The sequence below is a fragment of the Tamandua tetradactyla genome, chromosome 12 (genome assembly GCF_023851605.1).
Source record: "Tamandua tetradactyla isolate mTamTet1 chromosome 12, mTamTet1.pri, whole genome shotgun sequence".
NCBI lineage: Eukaryota > Metazoa > Chordata > Mammalia > Pilosa > Myrmecophagidae > Tamandua > Tamandua tetradactyla.
Window position 1 is genome coordinate 36724348 of NC_135338.1, and position 25814 is coordinate 36750161.

The 25814-nt window shown below is 38.7% G+C and overlaps 2 protein-coding genes across 8 annotated transcripts in view; both read right to left on the reverse strand.

Moving 5' to 3' along the window:
• Positions 1-5865, reverse strand: part of NOXRED1 (NADP dependent oxidoreductase domain containing 1) — a 51743-nt gene extending 45878 nt beyond the window's left edge. Inside the window, exons 1-2 of one of the 2 annotated variants that reach the window (XM_077123188.1) lie at positions 3773-5861; positions 1897-2093 (exon numbers count right to left, since the gene is read on the reverse strand). In XM_077123188.1, coding sequence (XP_076979303.1) covers positions 1897-2093; positions 3773-3927 — 352 coding nt within the window. In that variant the 5' untranslated portion in view covers positions 3928-5861. Of the gene's footprint in view, positions 1-1896; positions 2094-3772 lie in introns of both variants that reach the window. The other variant, XM_077123189.1, reaches the window with a different exon arrangement.
• Positions 5866-6641: 776 nt separating this feature from the next.
• The window catches only part of VIPAS39 (VPS33B interacting protein, apical-basolateral polarity regulator, spe-39 homolog), a 59127-nt gene continuing 39954 nt past the window's right edge, over positions 6642-25814 (reverse strand). For 5 of the 6 annotated variants that reach the window (XM_077123196.1, XM_077123197.1, XM_077123194.1 and 2 more), the window contains 17 exons: positions 24201-24347; positions 23747-23785; positions 22713-22777; positions 21968-22024; positions 19737-19829; positions 19220-19253; positions 18604-18706; positions 16943-16970; positions 14160-14233; positions 12411-12486; positions 11844-11978; positions 11158-11199; positions 10731-10820; positions 9481-9567; positions 8841-8930; positions 8312-8416; positions 6642-7636 (listed from right to left, as the gene is read on the reverse strand). In XM_077123196.1, the coding sequence (XP_076979311.1) occupies positions 7616-7636; positions 8312-8416; positions 8841-8930; positions 9481-9567; positions 10731-10820; positions 11158-11199; positions 11844-11978; positions 12411-12486; positions 14160-14233; positions 16943-16970; positions 18604-18706; positions 19220-19253; positions 19737-19829; positions 21968-22024; positions 22713-22777; positions 23747-23785; positions 24201-24347 (1286 nt within the window). In that variant the 3' untranslated portion in view covers positions 6642-7615. The remainder of the gene's footprint in view (positions 7637-8311; positions 8417-8840; positions 8931-9480; positions 9568-10730; positions 10821-11157; positions 11200-11843; positions 11979-12410; positions 12487-14159; positions 14234-16942; positions 16971-18603; positions 18707-19219; positions 19254-19736; positions 19830-21967; positions 22025-22712; positions 22778-23746; positions 23786-24200; positions 24348-25814) is intronic. The other variant, XM_077123198.1, reaches the window with a different exon arrangement.

Here is a 25814-nt window from a genome sequence, read left to right on the forward strand (position 1 = left end):
GTGGCGCTCGTGGCGGTCGTTTGTCTGCGGGGCAGTCGGCCCGGAAAACCGCGCGTGGAGGCGGGGGTCGCTGGCCGTGGCTTGGGGGAGTGCCGGTCCAAATTGCCCAGCTGGCCCGAGACGCCAAGCGTGACGGGAGGGCCCCGCTATCCAATGTTCCCAGTCAGACCGGGGAGCCACGTGCGTGGAGGGGACCCCAGACGCCAGCCACCCCAGCCGGGAAAACGTGCACCCCTCGGGTATCTCACAGCAGTGGATTCTCCCTACCCGTTCAGCCGTTCCAGAATGGGGTACGCTGTCTTTTTTGGTCTCTGTCGTGACTCCGGGAGCTGTTTTGTATTGTTTCTGTTTCTTTAGTTGCTTTTCTGGAGGAGGAACTAAGATCCGCGCGTCTTACTAAGCCGCCATCTTCTCCGGAACTCCCTCATTTTTGAAGGACAGTTTTGCTGGACATAGAATTCTTGGTTGGCAGTTTTTCTCTTTTAATAATTTAAATATATTATCCCACTGTCTTCTTGCCTCCATGGTTTCTGCTGAGAGATCTGCGCATAGTCTTATTGGGCTTCCCTTTTATGTGATGGATTGCTTTTCTCTTGCTGCTTTCAAGATCCTCTCTTTCTCTTTGACCTCCGACATTCTGATTATTAAATGTCTTGGAGTATGTCTATTTGGATCTATTCTCTTTGGGGTACGCTGCACTTCTTGGATCTGTAATTTTAAGTCTTTCATAAGAGTTGGGAAATTTTCAGTGATAATTTCCTCCATTAGTTTTTCTCCTCCTTTTCCATTCTCTTCTCCTTCTGGGACACCCACAACACGTATATTCGTGTGCTTCATATTATCTTTCAATTCCCTGAGTCCCTGCTCATATCTTTCCATTTTTTTCCCTATAGTTTCTGTTTCTTGTCGGATTTCAGATGTTCCGTCCTCCAGTTTTGAAATCCTATGTTCTGTCTCTCAAAATCTACCATTGTAGGTTTCAATTGTTTTTTTCATCTCTTCTACTATGTCTTTCATTCCCATAAGTTCTGTGATTTGTTTTTTCAGACTTTCAGTTTCTTCTTTTTGTTCTTTCCTTGCCTTCTTTATATCCTCCCTCAATTCATTGATTTGGTTTTTGATGAGGCTTTCCATGTCTGTTCGTACATTCTAAATTAATTGTTTCAGCTCCTGTATGTCATTTGAATTGTTGGTTTGTTCCTTTGATTGGGCCATATCTTCAATTTTCCTAGTGTGATTTGTTTTTTTTTTTTTTGCTGGCGTCTAGGCATTTAATTACCTTAATTAGTTTATTCTGGAGATTGCTTTCACTTCTTTTATCTAGGGTTTTCTTGCTGGATGAATTTGTTGTCTATCTGTTCTTTGACATTCCCTTCAACTTTATTTGGACCTTTAGCTTAAGTTTTGTTTCACAGAGGAGAATTTTTCAGTTCTTGTTTTCTTGTTTCTCGCCCTGCTTGTGAGGTGCCTTCCCCCCCACACACACTTAGGAGGGTCTACTTAGATATTATATACTCCAGCCAGATTTTCCCAGACCAAACTGGCCTCCTATCAGGAGGAAAGAATCACCTGCGTTGGCCTGCAGAGTATTAATTGGTCAAGTTAGAAGATTTGAACTCTGTTTGGAAAGCTTCCCTGCATCAAAGACCTAAAGAGATATTTCACTACCAAGGGCACAGGGAGGAGAGACAGATATAAGACATTTAAATGAAGAAGGAAATTGTTTTAAGGATCAAGTCTAAAAGCTATTTTTCTAGCTCTTCTCAGGGATAGCAAGTCCAAAATAACTCAACATAATGCATGCAAGGATTTCTCTTTCAAGGGACCGTTTTAAAATGGTTCTGTCAAGACCTCAATAGCACACCCAAGCCCCCTTTCACCATGACTATTCCTCACCCAGGGTCTCTGGCCTCCGAGTAGAGATTCGCAGGCTGTCAGCAGGGATGGGCACAAGCTGAAGTAGCACTTGAGCCAGCTGCTTCCCGAGGTGGCCACCTCCAATGATGCCCACCTTTAATGACTCGTCAGGAATTGCCAAATCACATGATCCAGAAGAGAGGCACATAGAGATTTGATTTTCATCTAATGATTGCCTGGAGAATGAGAAGACAGTTACATACCTAAATACATGCTATACCGTGACTCCTCTTAAGTATTTACCTCTGACATTCTCTGCTTTAACTTCCTTATATAGAAAGCTAGTGACACCTTAAGTACTTCAGAAATAAGGCATTCTGGTTATATGCTATTTATCCAGCATCATTAGAAAATGAAATTTTCCTCCTGAGTGAATTGTCCAGAAACTAAAACACACCCCTTCAAGGAACCAAAACATTGGTAAAACTTTTTAAAATGAACATTTGTTGTTATGTGTAGAATGTACTTCCCTGCCTTCTTAATGACAAGACCTTGATATTTAATCATTTCTTTAATTCAGGACCATCATTATGCACAGCCATTACTATATAACATTCCATAACATATGACATATTGTGAGCAAGTTCCTTCATTTTGGTTTATTTGTTCTCTGTGCAGATGGTGGTCAATTTTCATTTGCTATCAGAATGAGCTCACCCTTCTTCTACTGTAGATCTACTCATTCTGGTTTGTATTTCAATTCTGCACAGATTCACAATGCTGGATAACTTAGATTTTTAAGAACATCAGGATTTATAAAAGTAGATGGTTTGAAGAAAATCATATCTGAGAAATTGAGGGTAAAGGATTTGAGATCACTCTTTCCAGTTCACTTACTGTTGGTTCTAGCTGTGTTTTCTTGGGCCTATATGAACAAAGTCTGACCCCTGAATACATCAGGTATTACTTCATGTATAGATAAAGACAAAATTATGCCTGGTCTGTATTTCTGTAAAGATAGGAGTCTTAAGTTTGGGAGTGCTCATGTAAGCATCACAAGCCACATTTGGCTTAAGGCTTCTTTCCTGGTTGAAAGGAGTTTTCTTTCAGTGTCTGATCTTTCCAAATATAAAATGCCCCCTGGGAGTTTAAAATATTAGCTTCTCACCATTCATCTTGGTTGCAACTTATAGGTTTCTGCATCTTTATAAGTCAGGCAATTTAGTAAACTCATTGACCAGCTGGCCTTTCTGGGCATAAGTTCTATCTAAAATATGTTAAATTAAGACCTAATCCCAGAAATCCATGAGTTAATCTAGTTTCAAAGAAAAGTAAACTAGAAATAGAGTGAGGAGGTGACTTATAATATTAGACTGACCTAATATTATAGAATCTGAGAGCCTCATCCTAGGGACTAGGCTCACACATGCCTCCTATTGAAGTGTCTGAAGCCACGGTGTGTACAAAGATACCAGAAGTCAGCACTGGACTGAGAGTTTCTCTGTAATGTCAGTATTCCTGCTTATGAATAAATAATCTATATGTCTATGTGAATCCTCCAAGCCCCGTGGCTTTCCTGTGAAGGGGGCAATCTGCCATCAGCTCAAACCCAAGAGAAAGAACTAACCCCAAGGCCCCTATGAATAAATAAATAGATGAAGAAATAAAGCAATCATTTGATCAATCTAATCACTGCAAGGAAATTGTCTGATCCATGCTTTATTATGTAACCACAGCCAAGGGATCCTGGTATGAAGTTCTGTGGTCCTTTCAGACAAGGAGTGATTGACTAGGATGGAAGAGATAAGAAGACACTCTTCTTGCCAAAATTATCCTTCAATATAAGACATTCACATAATTTGGATTCTCCATAGTCAGATTCTTCTCCATCTGCCTGACCTTGGATCCAGCTTACCTCAAAACATAGAACAGCTTGCAGAAGAAGGTTGCATGAGCACAGGCCTCGATGATCAGTCCTCGAGAACGGCCCTGCAAATATAACCAGGTACGATTTTCCTCTGGAACCCCATATTCAAACTGCAGGGACTCAAGGTCCTTTAGCATGTCCATTTCCAAGCGACCATCTCCTGCAGAGATAGATGCCAACCAATTGGGTTCACTGTTCTGGAACAAAGGTGTAGGTATATTGGTGTGTGCCCAGGTCACAGTCAAGATGGGGGCCTTCGGCACCTCTCCTTCATGACTCCGAACTTGAAGAGATAATCTATGTCTCTGTATGACTGTGGGTCCTGGACGATTTCTTATCACTGACTGCCTACGAATCCAGGTATTGCTGTAAAACCTGAACAGAAATGCACAGTAATGTTCCTGCACACAGGCTGTAGGTGCTTTTTCCAGCAGATGAATTTCTATCAGCAGTAGATTTCACAGGGGCTCTTGAGCCAGGGCCTTTTCCCCTCCATTCCTTCCTAGGTTTTAAAAATAGGACTGAACAATTTAGACCATATTTTTAAAAAAATTCCTCCCTTTCACTAAACTCTGTGCTCCTCACAGAAACAGCACTGCTTCCCTAAGGCAGAAACATCTAGATTTTGTAAAGTAAACCCAGAGAAGTATAAACCCATCTACATTTCACCTCCCAAACTGAGAAGATCGGCTCTCTTTCTCAGTACTTCAGTCCTGAAGGGTAATAACACATTTCCAAGGTGAATTACCCAAGAAAGTTGTCATTGTGACTCCTTAACTACCAGATCACTTCAGTCTCTGAGTCTTAAAGGGGCCAATCTTCCAGGATTTCCTGACCTACAACAGGACATGAATTACTTTTACCACTTCTAAGAGTACCAGGGGAGTGGGGGATCCTCCTTTGCCCAAGAGAATTCTGGATTTCTAGATTTTTTTTTGTAGACTGAAATATCATACAGATTTTAGCACTACTCAAGGAGTTATTTTTCCAACTCCTTTCTGTGTTCAAGAGAATATTTGAAACATTAATCTATTTTATAGCAATGACCAGATTGAAATCAGAATTTAAAGCTCAAGTCTCCACTCCCTTTTACAGGAACATTATTATTCCACACCCTCGACCTCTTTAAAAACAAAGTTTCTAGAACTTGAAGCGAGGAGCATAGAAATTCTCATCAAGTCTAAGAAACAGCTTCTTAAGCCAGAACAGTGGGCAGGCCGTGTTGCAAGTGATGTTTACTGTTCCAAAGGAGAGAGGAACTCAAAACTTTCCAGATCAGCATGACCAAAGTATCACATCATAACTTGTACTAAGATGGATTCTAGGCTTATCTTTCACTTGAACATTCTCAAAACTGGGATTCAGTTGTTGTGGCTTTATAATGTCAAGTTGGCTAGGCTAAACTACAATTTCCAGAATTCCCTTTCCTGTGTTTCATTAGGATGAGCCTCAAGAGCTATTTTTGTACTCTTTTTGGATGGTAGAAGTGAAGCAGTAGCCATTTTGTTTTTTATGCTTCAAACAGTTCACACCCACTATCACTTTTCTTCTGGCTGCCTTGTTGATGTGAGGCAGCAGCTGGGCTTGCAACTACTACAACCTTCCCCTGGATCCCACTTCACTTTCTCACACTCTGGGGTCAGACATGTATTTAACTTCATGACAAATGGCAACAGCTTCTCTTGAAGGACACTTACTTCATCAAAGTTGGAGGCAGTGAGAACTGATAAAGGTCCTGGTCTATTCTCATGGGTTTTAGCTTGTCCCTGCCCTCTCTCACGTTATATCCATCTTCCCTTCCTTACTGCCTGCCCTATGGTTTTCAAGCTCCATCATCACACAAGAGAACAACCACCTTATAGAGACAGTTTAATCAGTTCCCACGTTTGAGTCAGGTCAAATTCTTGTAACAAATCCTATATCTAGATAAACAGATATAGATGCATATACACTCCTAGTGGTTCCACTTCTCTAAATGAACCCCAACTAATACACTTACTAACAAAGTTACCAGTTTGTTTGAAGATCAATAACTTTAAGCATAATTTAGCACATTAAATTCCAGTTTCGGGCGGGCCACAGTGGCTCAGCAGGCAGAGGTCTCACCTGCCATGCTGGAGACCCGGGTTCGTTTCCTGGTACCTGCCCATGCAAAAAAAAAAAAAAAAGAAAGAAAGAAAAAAATTCCAGTTTCTTCAAAAGCAAGGATGATCAGAAAAATAATAAAATATGAGGTTATGTGGAGTTGCAAAGGGAGGAGCAAAAGATGGAGTCTGATCACCTTAAAGAAGGGTTTCTGAACCTTAGCATGATTACTTTGAACAGATAATTCTTTGTTGTGAGGGTTGCCCTTGCATTTTATGATATGTAGTAGCACTCCCTGCTTGTGACAATCAAAAATGTCTCCACACATTGCCAAACATTCCCTGGAAGGCAAAATTGCCCCTCATTTGAGAACCACACATGTTGCACACTTCTGTATGAACATCTTCTCTCTTTGCCTCCTACGCCAGTACCCACTCCACACATTCATGGGATCATAGATTCTAAAAGCTCTTGAAGACCATCATGCTCTCATAATACAGATTAAGATAATGAGCCCAGAGAGGGAAAGGGACTCACCCAGTGTCATATAGCTTGTGACAGACCTGGGACAAGAAGCCATGTCTTTTGCCACTCAACTCAGTGACTCTCAGCTCTATTAACCACACTGTCCTGCTTCCCTTAAGCATCACTTCATAAGCTGACCTATATCAATAGGCTGCTGAATGCAATCACTAAGGAAGACTTATAGTAGTCCCAACAGATATGACAATTATTTCATTGTTCTGCACAAAAAATCTGGGAAAGAGAAAGCACCAAGGAAGAAACACCTTTATTAGAAGTCTAGCATGTCAGGGAAATCCAGTTCAGTCAGAGAAAAAAGTCTAATATTGGTACAGGGCAAGAATCTATATTATAGGATATCCTCTCAAAAACCAAGTATGGAAACAAACCAACTTCCATCTTTATACCTTGAAGGTCAGAAATGCTGCCAAGTTTAGCCCAGATGAAACTTGTGAAAGTTCCTGGTGAAGTTAGATTTTACATACAGGGAGAGCTTGCCAGCACTGCTGAATTTGAGCTCCATACAAGGTTGTGAATCTGGGGTGGGAGAAGTAGTGGAAAGGATAAGGGGGTGGTTCTCATCACCTATACCAGGTCATCTCAGTACACAGGTGAGAGAAACTATAAGTTCTTGAATAGAGGGTAGACTGAGAAAGCAGAGGGGAAGTGGCTGAAGAAACACAACATCTGGGCAATCTCCGTCATAATGTGGAGGACTATGTGCAGTCCGGTGTGAGCTTGTCCCCAGTAGGTCCTGGGCAACACTGTCAATCATTCCTAGGGTATAGTTATTTTGTCTCTGTTCTGACTTCATTCAGAGCAAAACTGCTAGGGTCCAGCACCAAGTCCAGGGGCATCATTAGCTGAGAGGAATGAAGTAGCCACCCTATGATGCCCTCTACCTCTTTTTCTTAGACCAAAGAGATCTTGCCCAATATGGGCCCAATCAGGAAATCATTCCCACCATCACATGAGCACCAGGTGGAGAAAGTTTCTCTCATGAGTCAAAGCTTTAGATCTTAGCCCAGTCATGATGTTCCACGGACAGAATATCAGTCTGAAGCTATCTGTGCCCAGTGGCTGGTTTCTGATCCAAGAGTATCAGGCACTGCCTGCTGCTGATGGGCCTGAGCGATGTGATGCTTTAATGCTCCCAAGGAAGAGCTCTCTCTTCTTTCACAGACAGGAAAGAAATGAGGCAGGTTTCAGGGTAGCTGATACCACTTAATTCTTCCATCGAATTTGCTGTGGAAAGAGCAGACAATGAATGAGTGTGATCAGTTTTCAACAATCCCTACAGAGAGGTAGGAGAGAATACAATATATCAAGGCTCATAGCTAGGCAATGTTAAGAAAAAAGGAAAAGAACAATTTGTTGCAGAGGATGAGAAAAATGTTTTTAATATATGGGGGGAATTTATTCATTCAAAGATGTGTTAAACACCTATTTCAGATCTTGCAAGCCTGATTCAGAGCATTAATTCTGGTTTTGTAAGCTTTGGGACCAAGATTTATTGGCTTTAGATGACCCTAGTGGCCCAAAAGACCTAACACAGAAATAAATCCACATTAACAGAAAGCTCAACTCTTTCATGCTATGAGATAAGCCATCTGTGCCCTCTAAAGAACTAAAGTCTATTTCCAGGTCACATTCATACATAGGAGACTATATAGTCCAGATATTTTGAATATGTAACATTTTGTTTTATACTTTCCATAGTTAGTCACTCCTACCTGTTAGGTTTAACAATTAACAGAGCATTAAATCATTCTGAGGCCTTGAGAATACCCTTAATTTTATCCCAGATCTCAAGTTTAATCTCTGTTGTTCAAAGCAGTGATTTTGACCCTTAGATTCACAAGAGACTTATACCCAATGTAGCTCAGCTAACTGCAACGCCACCCAGCCTTGGTGCCTCACCGAGCTGTTGAGAATAGCATCAATCTTCTCCTCCTCTGTGGATCCCTTATCTACTTTACTCCTGTATGCAAGCAACTGCTGACGATCCTTCAGGTCCCGGCAGGTCTGTATACCAAAATAGACAATATCAAGCCCCCCAGTAGCCTCCTCTATGAGAGGCTTTTTCTTTTGTCACTACCATTTTAAGTAAGGAGAGGTCAAGACACCACAGTGGGATGACTTGGGGGAGGGGGTGCGGTGGTGAAGCGTCAAGTACCCACACAGTTTCCCAATGGAGAAGTTTCTGCAGAGCTTATTTGGCTTAACTTGTTTTTTGAATTCTCTGAGTGCAACAACTTTATTAAACCAGTCATAGTGCTGAGAAAATAATATAGGAGTGCTGCTGGTCTCCAACAAACTCCTGCCAGATCATTTTGTTTGTTAAGTCAAAAGTTATGGAAGCACTTCAGGATCTATGACAGAGAATCTAGTGAGCCCCCACTCTCCAGTAAAAGTCTAATTTGAGGACTCTCATTTTTTGGGGACTCACATCAATGACGACATCATGGCACTTAAACTTGGTGGCCAAGTTCAATTTTGTGTCCACATCTTCCACCAGATTAACATACTCCTGTAATATCTGTGGGAAGAAGTACTCCTAATTAATGATGCCCAGACTCAAGAAACACAGAGCTCTAATAGGTAGGAAAAAATCCTGAAGAAGGCAAAAATGTTCAATATCCAACATCTACAGTTTCCATCATCAAACACCAGACTAGTTTTGCAATGGGAAATGAGGTAGGACCTATGAAGTACTTCCATGCATTCCCAGAAAAGAAGAAAAGAGTTCATTCCTCCTTACCCTAGAATCAGATACCCATGGCAAGTGACAAGAGCACTTGAAGTCTGAACCAATGCCAAGGCCATTGCTCCTGGTGTCATTTCTCAGTGAGTTCTCCATTTGCATCAGTTACATCAGTAGTCCACATGGGCTACTCATAATAGATGCTACTTGGAGAAGGCAGATTAGAACTTCCCTTCTTGGTCTTTTCTATTTCAAGACTCAGTATAGCCATTATGTTACTTTTAGAGGAAGACCGGAATCAGTAAGGTGCCCTGTCACTGACTAGGAAAAGACTAAAAGTCAGGTCTCATAGAGTATCCTGTATCTAACTCTATTTAGGCATTACCTGGACAGGGGCACTGTTCCTATGCAAAATTTCGACAACCCGATGGAAGCCAATGGGTGCTCTCTTCTTGGTGTAGCCTAGCCAATTCTGAAAAAGGAATATGGAGCAGAAATAGCCATGTGAGATACAGTCAACACACTCAGAGCTAGTCTCCCTACAGTTTATGGTCAGACCAGAATAACATTGTACAGAGGTGGATGGATGGGGGTTGGGAGATAGAGAAATGAAGAGATAAGTGTTTTTCAGAGAAGTCAAGGAAGTTGAGAAGAAGGAAAAGAGTCACACATATGAAATAAATTCTTAGATCTAGAGGTACTAATGCAGGAAAAAGTCTATGAAATATCGTCAAGTGGAATAGCAGTTTACTTAATAGTTATAGTATGAATTTAACTGTATAGAAAAAAGTCCTGTCTTTTTTATCTTTATATGTCCATACATAGATGTTTATTTGTACATCCATGGTAAAAGATCTGGAAGGTGACCTGCCAAACTTCTAACAGAGTTTGCCTTGAGGAAAGGAGTGAGATAGAAGAAAGTGGACAATGAAAGAGCAAGTTAACTCTTTACCCTAAATGCTTTTATGTATTTGATTTTGACACAGGCATGCATTGCTTTGGTAACTAATGTAAATAATTAATAATTTTACAAGGACTAAAAAGAGAAAATTCTCAAACCCATTAGAGAAATGGATATCTAAAATAAAACCAATAAAGACATGACAACCAAATGCAACACAACATCTTTTGACTGGCTCCTGTTGCCTACAAACAAAAACAAAAAACAGCTATACAGAGTAATTTAAACATGTACTGTACATATATGTAATATTATTGCATTAATGTTAAATTTCTTGCAAGTTATAAAGATATTGTGGTTATGAAGGAGATAAATGCTGACATATTTAAGGGAGAAATGTCATGATGTCTATAACTTACTTTCAAATGGTTCAGAACAAAAGTGCATGATACATAAATATATATATATATATATATATATATATATATATATATAGAAAGCAAGCATGGCAAAATGTTAATAAATTGATGCAACAGGTAAAAAGTATACTAGCATTCACTACACTATTCTTTCAACTTTTCTGTAGGTGTGAGATTTTGCAAAATGAAAAGTTGGAGGGAAAATGTAAACCAGTCACTAGAACTTCTATATGACCATAGGAGAAAAGCATGATGTGATGACCCTTTTCTTTCTCCCAAGATATCAGCCTTGGGAAATAGTTCCAGGGTACCCACCTTTGTGGTAAATAGGGCATCTACATCGTGCCAGGCTCGAAGTTTGGCGCGAGCCGCCAGGGCTGTCAGCACATATTGTTTGTCTGGGATCTAGAACACAGAGACCAGGAAAAGCTAAGGGGAAGGAGAAATGAGTTGGGGAGGTGATTGAAAATTTTAGAAAGGACAGGCAAACATAGTCCCTGATATTGATTACCCTTTATAAACACTAAATTTCTTAGGTTACCTAGAACCCCTTAATTCCCAAGCCCCAGAAGTGCTGCAGGTCATTCAGTGAAGATTTTCTCTCATTTCCCACAAATTCATTCCTTTCTACCTTTAACCTTGAATATCAAAGGACATACTATGCAGGGTTATACAACAATATCCACTCCATGTGCTTACCCTGTAACTACTTTTATCAAAACACTGACCAATTTATATCTACCTTAAATGTCTTCTTCAGATTGATGGGACTGCTGAATGTCCCCTAGAATGAAAATGGAGAGAAGGAACTTTAGTGTGGTTATCTTCCCAAATATCACCCATACCATTTTCTTTACCATTATCCAGACTTTCTACACCTCACTCTAGAATCATTTGAACCCATCATTTAATTTAAGAGAAAAGCTCTATCTAGTCTTTTCAGGTAACTAGCTTAAGGCAGACTGGGTTAATAACCATGGTGTCTTCCCAAACTCTCAACTGATCCAAATGAAGGGAAAATGTCCACATATGATCACAAATCCAAACTCTCTCAAAAAACTTAAAAAAAAAATTGATCTATAGCTACCTGACACAATTGTACTCATCCTTTCTAACTTATTTACTCTTCTCTACACAATGCCAATCCATGTGAAATTATGTACCTTTGAACATGACTGCTATGGGAGCCAGCACTAAAGAAGAACTATGCTACGCTAGCATGCCAGCTCACTAGAAGCCACACAAGCCCTTACAACTTTCTTTATCCCTCTTGGCTCACCTCTGCTGAGGGCTAGGAAAGCTACTAAGTAGATTTCCAAAAATTATATGTACCCATTGTTAATAGTGTAAATGAAAATCCTGGATTTGAACTATGTTCCTCTTGTACAATGAAAGTTTGTGGAGTCTTTCTTTCACATTTGCCTGTACCTCAGCCTCTGTGTAGTGGTAGAAGCAGGAGTAGAAAAGCGTTGTCACTAGTGGCATGTTGAGGATGGAAGCTTTGCGGGGATGCTTCCGGAAGATCTCAGTCTGTCCTGCTGATTCTAGATGTCGATCATTTGCCTGTGGTGGAGTGAGCCATATGAAAGAAAAAGAATAATGTCTATGGAGTAGAGGAAAGAGAAACTTAACACTACAGCAGTTGTGTTTCCCTCCGGAGGAATGAAGCAAAGAAGAGAAAAAGAAAGGAACTGCCTAGGACAACCCTCAGGAGTTTAAAATCCATAATATTATGGTGGATTCAAGTTGTTAGAGAAAGACTACAGAAGTGTTAACGACATGGGAAATCTGGGATGAAGAGAAAATACTTCAAGGCTAACTGCAGGTGAGAAGAAAAAGGAAGCCTGAGTAAAGTGGAAGAAGGGGGCTACTGAAAGGCATTTAGACACTGTAATGGGAAAGACAGTTTATGAGCAGAGCATGGAAATCTACTAGATGCTGAAAAGCCCTGAGTATTGGCACTGAAGCAAAAATCACAGAGATGAAGATTCTAACCTCAATGATGATCTGACGTTCCAGGAGTGTATAATGGTCTTGAATGTGTACAGAATCTTCTGCTGAAAATGGCAAACTGGTAGAGGGCCAGAAGGTTAGTACCGCTTTCTCTACTCAAAGAGGAAACAATCCAACTAAACCAAATCACTGTAAGCCTAAGAGAGTCATTCTGATCCACCTTTAGAATATCCCTGAAAGGCAGAGAGAACATGAAGCAGAATAAAACTTTGGCTTGGATTTTGTATTTAAGGTCTGGTCAATTTAAGTGATCCTGAAGGTCCATAAAATACATATAAGTCATTAGTGATTTTACGGGGGCATATATTAGAATCCTCTCATTTAGGAATTGGAATGCTTAGTGAATGAATCAATAGCTAGTGATCCCAGGGAAGCTCGGCGGTTCGTGTCATTGCTTATAGGGAATCTCTCTGTAAAGGGCACATATATTTCTTAGCCATTTTTTATTGCAGAGCAATAAAGGTAAATTAAATTACATGCCATGGTGGTACATCTGTTGTTTGGCAAAGATCTCATAGATCTAGACAAATGTCAAGGGTTCCATCTTGAATACTATATTACGTTTTTACACATGAAGAAGTTAAGGGACAAATAGTGTCTTACCTAAAATTAATATAGTAAGTCAACTGTTTAGGCCAGGAATAGCAGCCAGATTTTAAAGTCCCAGTTTATAAATCTATCCTTTAGAAAACGCTGCCTTATTTCCTTATTCCACTCACTCTAGGAAGAATTCTGAAATGCAATTACACTATCCCAGTTGGCTGCAATTACAGCCAACTTTTAGGAGGGATGAGGAAGGGAAGATTTCTCTAGAGAAGAGATCTAGGGAGATAGCAAGAGGTTCCAGTTACTTCACTATTATAACAGTTTTTTGTTCACCAGGGGCCCATGACATAGTTTAGTGTGTGGTAACATTAAAATTAAGGATTTCACTGACATAAATATCTAAATGTGAAGCCTAGAAATCATGTCACATGAGAAATAGTTGAAGCAAGTGTGAATATCAAACTGGGAGAAGCAAAGTTTATTGGGTATAGACTCTACCTGTCTTTAAATACTGACAGAGAAGAAAAATTGGATTTGTTTCACAATGATCCAGAGGGTAAATGAAAGATACGGGGAAGCAAGTTTCAGTTCAATATAAAGAAACACTTTTCAATAATGAAGGTTGTCCAAAAATAAATTGAGCTGCTTCAAGAGCAGTGGGCACCCCATCACCTGTAGGATATGTGGCTGGCTGGATTTTACAGTGATTCATACTCTGAATGAAAGCTACCATTAGATCAGTGGTTTCTGGACTTTGGGATGTCAAGGACCAGGAACACTGAAAAAGATATAAAAGGTATGAGGCCCATAATGTGCTGCCAACTTTTAATTTCACTACATAAGGTCATTTAAAAAAAATTACAACCCATTTTACTATTAAAAAACTGGGGGGTAGGGAAGAGAGAGAGGGGAAGGGACAAATTCCAGAATAAACAATAGTCTTTCCAATGAAATGTAGCTTTATAAAAAAAATGTCCACACTGTCTGTATTCTTCTCAATCTACCACCAATCAGTAACAACTGTTTGGGACAAGTGTTTAGGAACCATTTAATAAGCACTTACTAACCTTCACTGCTGTTTTTATGATGCATTTTTAGCCTTTCCCTTCACCATCCTCTTCCATTCTCTCCATTCCTTCTGTATTAAGATATTTATACTTAAATCCATTTCTCCCACATACTTACCCAATGCAAGTCTTAAGAAATTCTTTTCGTTTCTCAGGGTCTTGAATATTCAAATGCTCTCGATAATGTGATAGCTACAAAAAAAGAGAACACTGAGGTATTTTGTCTCCTCAGAAGGGCATGGTGGCTCAGTAAATTAACTATTCACACTTAAAAACTAAATTTTTCATTCTTAGACATACTTTCTGTGTGTGAATATGTAGTGCTGGGTAAGGGGACAAAGAGTGATTCAAAATCACCAATGGGTTTACCTAAAACTGCCCTATCCAACACAGTAGCCACTGGCCACATATGGTTGCTTAAATTTAAATTAGTTAAAGTAAATTAAAAATTCTGGGGTGGTGCGACAGTAGCTCGGCAGGTAGAATTCTTGCTTGCCATGCTGGAGACCCGGGTCTCATTCCCGGTGCCTGCATATGCAAAAAAAAAAATTCTATTCCTTAGTCACACTGGCCACTTTTCAAGTGTTCAACAGCCACATGCCGCTAGTGGCTATACTGTATTAGACAGCACAAATAAAGAATATTTCCATCACATTAGAAAACTCTATCGGACAGTGCTGAGATAGTAGCTAGAAAACTTAGCTTTACCCTGAAGTTTGGTTTTTACCCTCAGCATTTGACCCAAAATGGCTATTTTGCTTCAGCCTCAGTCTTTGAAAGGCCAAAGACCTAAATGCTACTTCAACATTGTTTCTGGCATCCTTGATCTTGTACATATGATTATGTAAATACATAATCAGTTAACAATGTCAGTAGAATAATAGGACATATCATTCTACTTCACTGTTGACAGCTAAAAAGTCTCACTCACATAGGGGTCAGATGTAACTTTAAACGAAAAATCTCCTCATGTGCTTTTCTATTTTTATAGAAAAAGCCAAAGTATAAACACATTTATTAATATAAAGGTAAAATGCAACAATTGATGATGTGAAAGCTGTAATTTTATACACAAAAAACAATTATTTAAAACTTTCCAATAACTGAGTGAATAAATAGAATAACAGTTAATATAAATATTGAGACTGAATTGGCTATATAAATTGAGAAAGAACATTATACAACAGATGTGTATATAAATATACATGATAATATAGAACAGAATAACAGATATTACATTATATCATAATCTAAACTTTCTAACATATTTGATATGAAATAGCTGGCATATAATCAACCTAATATTAAAGAAAGTAATATTTTTGTGAAAACCTTGTGTCTGGTGCTCCTTTTATCTACCTTATCAACAAAGGAGTAGAACACATGGAATAAAAATAAATAATAGGGGGAACAAATGCTAAAATAAATTTAGTTTGAAATGCTAGTGATCAATGAAAACAAGGGGTAAGAAGGGGTATGGTAGGTATAATCTTTTTATTCATTTTATTTATTTTTTTTTTCTTTCCTGAGTTCGTTTTATTTCTTTTCCTATTTGTCTTTTTATTTCTTTTTCTGAATTAATGCAAATGTTCTAAGAAATGATGAATATGCAACCAAGTGATGATATTGTGAATTACTGATTATGTATGTTGTTTTATTTTGTTTCTTATTTTTTTAATTAATAAATTTTAAAAAAAGAATAAAAAAAAGAAAGTAATCTTTAAGAACTATAGTTACATTTTTAATTATTTAATTCTATGTCAACCTTAAATCTTTCAAGAAAAATCCTAATTGGAAAATCTTCACATTCCATCAAGATAAATTAAAGGCAGATTTTCAGTTTTGCCACTTCCAGAGTTTACAAGGTTGGGAAATTTCAAATTTATATATTCCAATATGCTTGAAAAATCAGTTTCAAACATAATAAACAGTATGAAGAAAATAACGTTTTAGATAAAAATGAGGTACTCAACATTTTTATTCTCACTAATCAACCCCCAAAATAACTTTACAAAAATGCTGCATGAAGAAAATACCTTATAGTTTTGGATCTATGGAGATTGAAAACTTAAACAAAATGCTTTCCAAAATGGTTACTAGAGTGTCAACCATTTCCAACAGAATTAAAGATTTTTGAGATTTTTTTCCATGCCTTAAAAACTAAGTACAAGATCCTTTAGAAAACATGCTACTGAAGAATATTATCCTGAATTATACTCTCCTTTGCAAAGAAGGTTAACAACACTATTAAATATGTTACCTGCATGTGAGGACTGATACTATATCACAGATATACAGTGAGGAAGGAACAATCCTGCCATTGATGGTACTGAGAAATTTTTGTCCCTGCACTATGACATCAAACTTTTAGAAATGGATGACTAGTTTTAATAGTACAATTACATTTGTGGTAAAATTTCAGGTTTATTCTTGTATTCCATGAGTTCATTCTGTAATGGTGAAAATCTGCCAAAAAATCTACTCTTACATTCAGCCAAAATATGTACTGGGTGCACCAGCTTGGCCTTTCCTCTTGACCTATACTGATTTCTGATGCCTTTTGGCATTCAATATTTTCTTTAAAATTAGAACCCAAAGCCCAAAAGCTCCTGCAAACCAGGAATTGAAGACAATTAGAAACTAAAATACAAACTGAGCAGGCCAGTTTTCATTTATTTACTTAAAAAAATATTTATTCCTAAGCCCAAACAAAAGAACATATAAAAAGGGACAAAACAATGCATTACTTGTATTAAATTTTCATGTTTCTAAGAAGCTTCTCTCTTGGATGTAATCAATATAAAGGAAAGTAAATAGTTTACTTTGTCAGGGATGTCAGAAGCTGGGATTTGGCTTGGATTTCTGTTAAAGAGGTCCCCAACTGAAACAAAGGCCACTTACCGCAAGCTCTTCTGTTCTATCTAGGAACCTGGGAAGAAGCAAAGAAGAGCAGGGCATTTTTATCTATTGATATGTGGCAGTATAACCTCACGTAATGGATGTTTGCTCTAAAGGAAGCACAATTCAAACTCATTTTCCTCCATACTCAAGATAAACCCTTTCTTCTTAAGCTTTTGACTACCAGCAACCCCTTATAAAAACGTGGTGGGTCAGATACCATTATCCCGCTGACCATTTCCAGCTGAGTGAAAAGCAAGGCCAAGGAGGCCCTGCAAGGCAATACTAACTCTGTACTAGTAACAGGCCTGACAGAACCGGCAAAAAGTTTCAGCGCCTCGATAAAACCTATGCTAGCCCATAGTAACCTTTATTTTTGTGAAAGATTAAAGCAGTCTTCTCTGTCAAAACAATCTTGGAAAGAGATTTTCTGTATTGTTCTCTTGTTTTCATGTACAGTGTGTATATCTCCCCCAAGAGGGGTAAACCCTTGGAACACAATGTCTTTCTTGTCTTCTGATTTCTCCTACTCTGAGTGGACCACCATTATTTACAGTGCTGCTTTGGCATAAAGATGATGCTTAATAAAGGCTTGTTGATTGGGAAGGAGGAAAAGAAGGAAGGGAAGGAGGGAAGGAGGGGAAGAGGAAAGAACAAAAGGCAAAAAGAAAATAGCCTACTTGGATAAACATTGTCTTCTTTTGCAAATTCCTGGATAACCACGTTTCTTGAGCAGGTGACCTGCTTTCCTCAACTTGGTCTTTGGGATGGCTCATCACTTGGCTTCCCTTCAGCCACATATCAGCCTAAACAGAGGCTCCATCGTCTTTCCTGACATTGGAGAAAGGACCTAGAGTATGTGTGTGTGTGTGTGTGTGTATTTGTGTGTACTTTTTTTTTTTTTTTTGGATATTCACTCTTGAAGAGGCTGAATCATCCAAGGCAGCTAAGCACTAAGAATATCAGAGTCCAAAGAACCCCCTATAGTTTAGTAATCCAGCACTAGAAAATAGTCCCCACTGACCGGAATGAGAAAGGGAGGGAAGACGAGCCCCCAGCTGTCCATCTAAAGGACTCTCACCTAGCCTCATGGACCCAACTCAAATCTGAACTACGTCCATGAGGTTTTCCTTGGTATTTAAACTGTAAATTATGTTTTCTTCTTCTGCTCTCTCACTGTACTTCTCACTGGCATTACTGGGGACCAAATAATAAAAGTACCGTTATTCTAGGTCTTCTATAAGAAAATGCTTAATAAATGTTGGTTATTAATACTACACACTAGGCATTATGCCAAGTATGTGACACACATTGGTTTATTTATTCTTCATAACAACTCTCTGGGGCAGTTATCATCTCCATTTTACAATGTGGAAACATGCTTAAAGAGGTTGAGTCACTTGTTCAAGTTCTCTATATGAAGTAAGTGGTGAAGCCAGAATTCAACCCATATATGTTTGATTCCAGAGCCTGGTTTTTAACAACCCTGCTATGCTACTGCCTTATTCCTGCTATTTATTGTTAGTTATCCCATCATGTTTTAATATTGTCTTCTAAAGTTTTCCAGAAAAAGGCCATGTCTTCTATTTCTTTGTATCCCCCAGAGTGTTCTGAACAAAGTAGGTACTTAATAAACTCTGTAGAGCAGATGATTCAGTTCTCACCTGAAGAAATCTAAAAGCAGCTTTTGATCCCCTATTTCCTTGAGGAAGTGAATGAAATGTCTCAGGGCAACTTGTCGCACCTCCAGCTCCCGGAAGAGGATCTCTGGCAGGCAGGAAAAGTTACGTGGAGAAAAAAATAACGCTTATCACTCAAGTGTGAAACTGAGTGACTCCCTACTCAACACAGTCCGAGCATTATCTCCTCAAAGCCTAGCAGAAGATAACAAAGAATGATTTTTTATAATACCCTCCACTATGGCTCAATCTACTGTCAAAACACCCCCATGGTCCAAGATAACTCTCAGCCATTGAGTCAGCTTTTCAGTTCTCACCAACCCCAAAAGCTGGTGCTTGGCATGGAACCAATTATCCTAAGCCAACACAGCCACCTGTCTGTCCAACAGACGAGGCTTTACAGTTGATGTAGTTAATCATCATGAAGGACAAACTACTGCCTTCAAAGATGTGATGTGTACTCTGATGTCCCTGGCCATCCCAGCTATCTCTGAAGCAGATCTGACACTGGTGAATTCTGGTGTGAAAGCTACATTGCCATTCCCCTCACACATATGGCAGAGATTTTGCTGACTAAAGATTTCCCTCATGCTGTGCTCACCTTTGCTCAGCGTCCTCTTCATGAAGATGAGCACCTAGAGGAAACGAGAATGAAGCATGAATTACCCTGTGCATTCTTTCAACACAAAACCCTGACCTGAGAACTTGATGTATAGGAATGAGATTGGCAATTAATTAGGAATCTTTATAGGTACAGACAATAGATAACCATATGTGATGGAATGAAAGATATGGACATCTGTAACTGAGCTGTCTCTGAGAGTCCACATTCTAGTGCTCACACTGGTTCAGAGAGAGGGAGGGTGGCTTACTCCCTCTAAGTGAAACTGTGATCACATCTCTTCTCCCTTAGATTATTTTTACAGCACAGAGCAGCCTACTACTTCTTGGTTATAATGAAGGTTCCATATGCAATGCATGTCCTGCCAGCTGAGCCTTGGTGCAGGTATTATTGGGAATCCTACACCATCCAGGATCTTTACTTGACACTTGACCCAAAACACTACAGTCCATTTTGATAGAATTTTCTGAAACGAACATAAACTAAAACAACTCACTACAGTAATGACGTTTCCATCATGCATGCTTACTGCTTCTTCTAGAAGTTGCAGCTTGTCCTGTAATGAGCGGAATCTTTCTAGTGAGCAGACCTGGCAGAGTAAGAACAGAATGAGTATGTAAGGAAGAAGACAGTTCTCTATATTCCTTTGTCACTGGTTACTGAAAAGTGGATAACAATGAAAGGAGATGTTCTCAAAGAAAGCCTTTCTTGTGGTGCTCACTACTCTACAGAACAGTAAGTTCCCATTACTCCCTCCCTGATTCAGCCTTATGTCCAGCCTGATGCTACTGTCCTGATGTTAAGGTCCTCAAGTCTTGACAAGTCAACAGGTAGAGAGATTACTTGTTCCTTGTTTTTCAAACAGGTTTAATGAAACATAATTTACACACAATAAAATTGGTCCTTTTAAAGTATACAGTTGAGTGGATTTTCACAAAAGTATCCACCCATATAACCACCACCACGCCCAAGATACAGAATATTTCCAATGCCAAAAAAAAGTTCCCTTGTACACTGTGAAATCAATGCCTTCTCCAGCCCCATCCCCTGTCAACCACTGATCTGTTTTCAGTCATTATAGTTTTGTCATTTCGAGTGTTTTATAAAGATGGTGTCTTTTGTGTATGGCTTCTTTCTCTTAGCACCATATTTCTCAGATGACTTTATGTATAGTGGTATCAGTAGTTTGTTCCTTTTTATTGCCAAGTAGTTTCGCATTATATGGATATCCACAATTATTTATTCATTTACCTGCTGGTGGACATTTGAGTTGTTTCCATTTATATGGGTAAAACTGCTATGAACATTTGTATATAAGTCTTTTTATAGAAATACGTTTTCATTTTACTTGGATTGTAAATGTCCAGGAGTGAAACTGCTGGGTCTTATGGATAAGTACATGTTTAACTTTGAAAAAGACTGCCAGACTATCTTCCAAAATAGTTTTATCTTTTTACGTTCCCACTAGCAGTAAGAATTCCAACTCTTCCACCCTACCCCCCAGCACTTATGTTCAGTCTTTCAAAATTTAGCCATTCTAGTGGCTATATAGTGGTATCACATGGTTTTAATTCTCCTTTCCTCGATAACTAATGATACTGAACACCACTTCAAATGCTTATTAGTCAGCTATGTATCTTCTTTTCTGTGCTTGATCAAATCTTTTGCCCATTTGTTATTGGATTGTCTTTCTTCTAACTACTAATTTGTAAGAGTTCTTTATATATTCTGGATAAAAGTCCTTGTGTTCAACAATATTTTCTCCTGTGGTTGTCTTTCCATGTTTTTAGCAGGAGTTTTAAAGAACAAAAGTTCTTAAATTTGATTAAGTGCACTGTATTAACTTTTCCTTTCATGGTTCATGTTTTTTTGCATCCTAGGTAATAAATCTTTGCCTAACCTGAGGTCACAAAGATTTCCACTTATATTTTCTTCCAGAAGTTTTAGTTTTAGGGCTTACTCACATTTACGTCTATGATCCATTTTGATTCAATAATTATCAACATGGTAATTAACGTTAATTCTCCCCAGATTGATATGAAGATTCAATGCAATTCGAACCAAAATCCCAGCACCTATTTTGTAGACATTGACAAGTAATACTAAAATCTATATGGAAGTGCAAAGGATCTAGAATACCCAAAACAATTTTGGAAGAGAAAAACAAAGTTGAAGGATTTATGTTAACTGATTTCAAGATTTACTACAAAGCTGCAATAATCAAGACAATGTGGTATTGACATAAGACAAATATATCAATGAACTAGAGTAATGAGTCCAGAAACAGACCCACATGTACAAGGTTAATTGATTTTTCAACAAAGTTGCCAAGATAATTTAGTGGGGAAAGGATAGTCTTTTTAAAAATTAGTGCTGGGTCAATTGGAGAGCTACATGAGAAGAAAACTTAACCTCAACCTTTACCGCACATCATACACCAAAATGAACTTGCAATGGTTCATAGATTTAAACGTAAGAGGTTTCTGACTCTGAAATGCATTTTTTCCCACTTATCCAGTACTCTTTTCCCACCACCCCATCAAAGCAACACTAAACCCTGAGAAATCAAATTCTGCATCCAACTCTTGACCTTAGTGGACTAATTTTCATCTAAAAAAAAAAAAACATTTCATTTATTAAATGGAGATGAAATGATCAAGAAATCCTTCCTGTGCAACAAGCTGCCCAGCTTCCTAAATCCTATAGGACTTTCTCCAGTGGTCTTACCTTGCCCTTCCGGAGGCGTCGCACGGTGTCACTGATGCTCCAGTCATTGCTGTAATCCTGGAATATTAGCAACACACATGTCCCAGGAAGTTAAGGGATCAGAATATCAGTATATCAATTCCTCATCTCAAACTCATAGTCTTAGTCACTAAGAGGGAAATATTTTGTAGTAGGGAATGGATGAGAAAAAAAGTGAACTAGAATGGTCTTATTCTAAGTTTCTGAAGGAACTAGAACAGGGACAATATAGGCAGGAGGAAATAGGACAAAGAGGGAAGTAACCCACTGACAAAAACTAATAACCCTATGCCTACTGGTTTATACTTTCAACACCTGTATGCAACCGGTCACATTTTGGGTCTCTAATTAGTATATTTGGCCAACTAAAGAAACAGGGAAGCATTTGAGACATGTTTCTTTTCTGGACTTTGGAATATAGTTTTTCCCTAATGAATCAATTTGTTTTTTTATAGGAATGTGAGCTCCACCAAGCTTCCAGACCAGTGATGATTACTGAGTTCAAAAGACAGCCTTCAAAAGGCAGCACTTGCTAATCCAACTTGTACCATTTACTAAGCTGTAATAACCCAAGCAAGTCCCTAATGTTTAAAACCCAGTTCTCATATCTATTAAAGGGCTCTAAAAAACACCTGTTTAAAGAGTTGAGAAGATCAAGCAAGATAAATGTGTACCAAAGTGCTTTAAAGTGTGTAAAGTGTCACACCAGTAATAAGATATCACTCACCCTATATTCACCTTTGGGTCTCCCCAGCTCTGGAGCATAGCTTTTGGCAGATGTGTCTGATAGGGCTGAAAAAGAACAGGCAGCTGATTCAGGAGGGAACCATGACTCCTACTTCTTGTCAACCCATTCCTCTACTGTTTTCTTCTTACACACACTTATTTATTGTGGTAAAATCTATATGACATAAATATTGCCACTTAACCATTTTAAAGTGTAAAATTCAATAGTATTATATACATTCACAAGGTTGTGCAACCATCACCATTATCTATTGACAAAACTTTTTCATCGCCCCAAACAGGAACTCTAACTATCAAGCAGTAACTCCTCGTGGCTGCCTATCCCCAGCTCCTAGGGAACCCTACCTTCTATCTCTATGAGTGTCCCTATTCTAGATACTTTATCTAAGTGGAATCAAACAATATTTATCCTTTTGCATCTGGCTGATTTCACTGAGCATAATGTTTTCAAGGGTTATCCACGTGGTAGCAAGTATAAGAAATTCACTCATTTCTATGGATGAATAATATCCCATTGTAAAGAATATTTTGTTTATCTATGCATCTGTTGATGGACATCTGGATGGTTTCCACCTTTTCATTACCGTAAATAACGCCACTATGAGTTTTTACAAACAAGTGTCCGTTTGAGGCTCTGTCTTCAATTATTTGGGAATATACCAAGAAGTAGAATTGGTGGGTCATAAGGTAATTCTGTATTCAACACTTTGAAGAGCCACCAGACTATTTTCCACGGTGGATGCACCATTCTCAAACTTTATCTGATTTGTGGGCTCCAAAGGCATCTTTATGGCACAAAGAAGGCCTCAGTTCTTAATTAGAGACAGCATCCCTAGGAGTCACCCTTTCTTCTTGTAGCCAGAAGGATTTCTACCTCCTTTCACTGCAACACAAAATTTCTCAAATAATGATGGTAAAGTTTACCCAACTATCTGTCCCCATGACTTTCCAGATTGTACCCCAGATCAATAACATCTACCACAACAATCAAAAGAAGAGGGTACAAATACCTACCATCAGTAAGGGACTGGAAACTTCCAGGTCTAGTTCTCCCTAAAGGTAAAGAACACATGAGGGAAAGATTAACAGTTCAAGCCAGGGAGATTCAGACTGGGTTAAGAAAAGACTTGTATAGAACCTTACTATGTAATATGGAAATTTAAGGCTTAAAAAAGCTTTTATCAGTGAAGAAACCTGACATGCCTTGTAAAAAAGGCAGGGAAGAATTTTGATCTAGGCACGTTTATTTGTCATAAGGTTAATGTCAACTTTGCCCAATATGCTCTAGAAACCCATTCTAACCCCTCTATATCTTTTCCCACTTCTAAACCTCAACTGCCAATTCTAATGATAATTCTTTACCTTTCCATTGCCTTTTTCTTATAGAATAAATGAAAATTAGAGCCTGAGTGTTTTTTCTGAAAAAATGAAAGAAAGGATCCCCTGCTCCTTTTATCATTATTCTTACCCCTAAAAAAGCTGCTCAGAGAGTAGGTAGAAGCAGGTTTGGGTAGCTGTGCATAAGAGGAGAAGCTGTTTCGGTTCTTCAGCTGTTCACGCCCTTCATGGGTTGACCCACTATTACCAGCAGTCTCTTTGATGGACCATGAGATACCTATAAAATAGTGAAGACTAAATCAGTAATTCTCATCCAAAATAAATCCTCAACATCCAACATTCCAATGAATTCTTAAAGCTTTTCAATACAGCCCCTCGTCCCTTGGATGACATGTTCCAAAAAAAAAAATGGGACAGGGAAAAAGGACAGAATCAAATAGATTAATTAATAGAAAAATAGGCAAAGAGCATGAATAAGTGGATCATAGAAAAGGAAATTCAAATGACTCTTAAATATTTGAAAAGATGTTCAACCTCACTCTTAATAAGAGAGGTACAAATTAAAGTACAGTGAGATACCAGTAGTCCCCTAAGAGATAGGCAAAGATCCAAAAATTTGATAATGCCCTGTATTGGAGCCCTCTGACATTGCTAGTGGGGATAAACATTGCTACAAGTCCTGTAGAGGACACATATCTATCTACTACAAATGCCATCACCCTCTGCCATAATTCCCCTCCATAAATTTATCCTTAAATACACACACGGGCAAAACACAAGGTTGTTGATAACAAAAGACTGGAAATGATCTAAATTACAGTAAAAACAGACTGATTAAATAAATTACATTAAATCCATACACTATAATACAATGTTGCAATTTAAAAAAAGGCAGAGATAAAATGAGAAAATGGAGAGATTTCCAAAATATATTGCCATGTGAAAAGAGTAGGGTATAAATTATGCTACCATTTGAATTAAGAAAAAGGCACAAAAAGTACATGTACACCAGTGATTTACACAAATGGCAGAGGAGAAGCTTGAGGGGTTGGTCACCCCACCAAAGCAACTATTGAGCTTGAAAGAATGATTGGAATCAACTATTTTGGAACTCTGGACCCTCACTGAACACCTGTAACAACCAGTGGACTACTTCATGAAGGGAGAAACTGTTGATCTTTCATAAGGTAGCAGCATGCATGAAACAGCTACCATTCCCATTCCTCAGGCCAACTACAGCTGTAGATACAGCAGTCTGTGTTCCCAGAGGCCAACTACAGCTGTAGATACAGCAGTCTGTGTTCCCAGAGGCCAACTACAGCTGTAGATACAGCAGTCTGTGTTCCCAGAGGCCAACTACAGCTGTAGATACAGCAGTCTGTGTTCCCAGAGGCCAACTACAGCTGTAGATACAGCAGTCTGTGTTCCCAGAGGCCAACTACAGCTGTAGATACAGCAGTCTGTGTTCCCAGAGCAACTGGATGGTGCCAAAGCGGCTGGGAACCTTGTTCTCCAAATATTGGGGTTGAATACTTTGGTTGGTCTGGAGATTTCCTGAGCAACTGATGCAAACACTTGCCTTGGGACTATGGACTGCAGTGGTTTTCCCCAGATTTGCCTAGTGACAGCAATCAGAAGAATTAAAGGAATGGTATACAAATATATGTATTTGAGCCAGCATTAAAGGAAATCTCTGTAAAATCACTGACCAACTGCAGAGATAACAGAACAGCAACTTTAATGA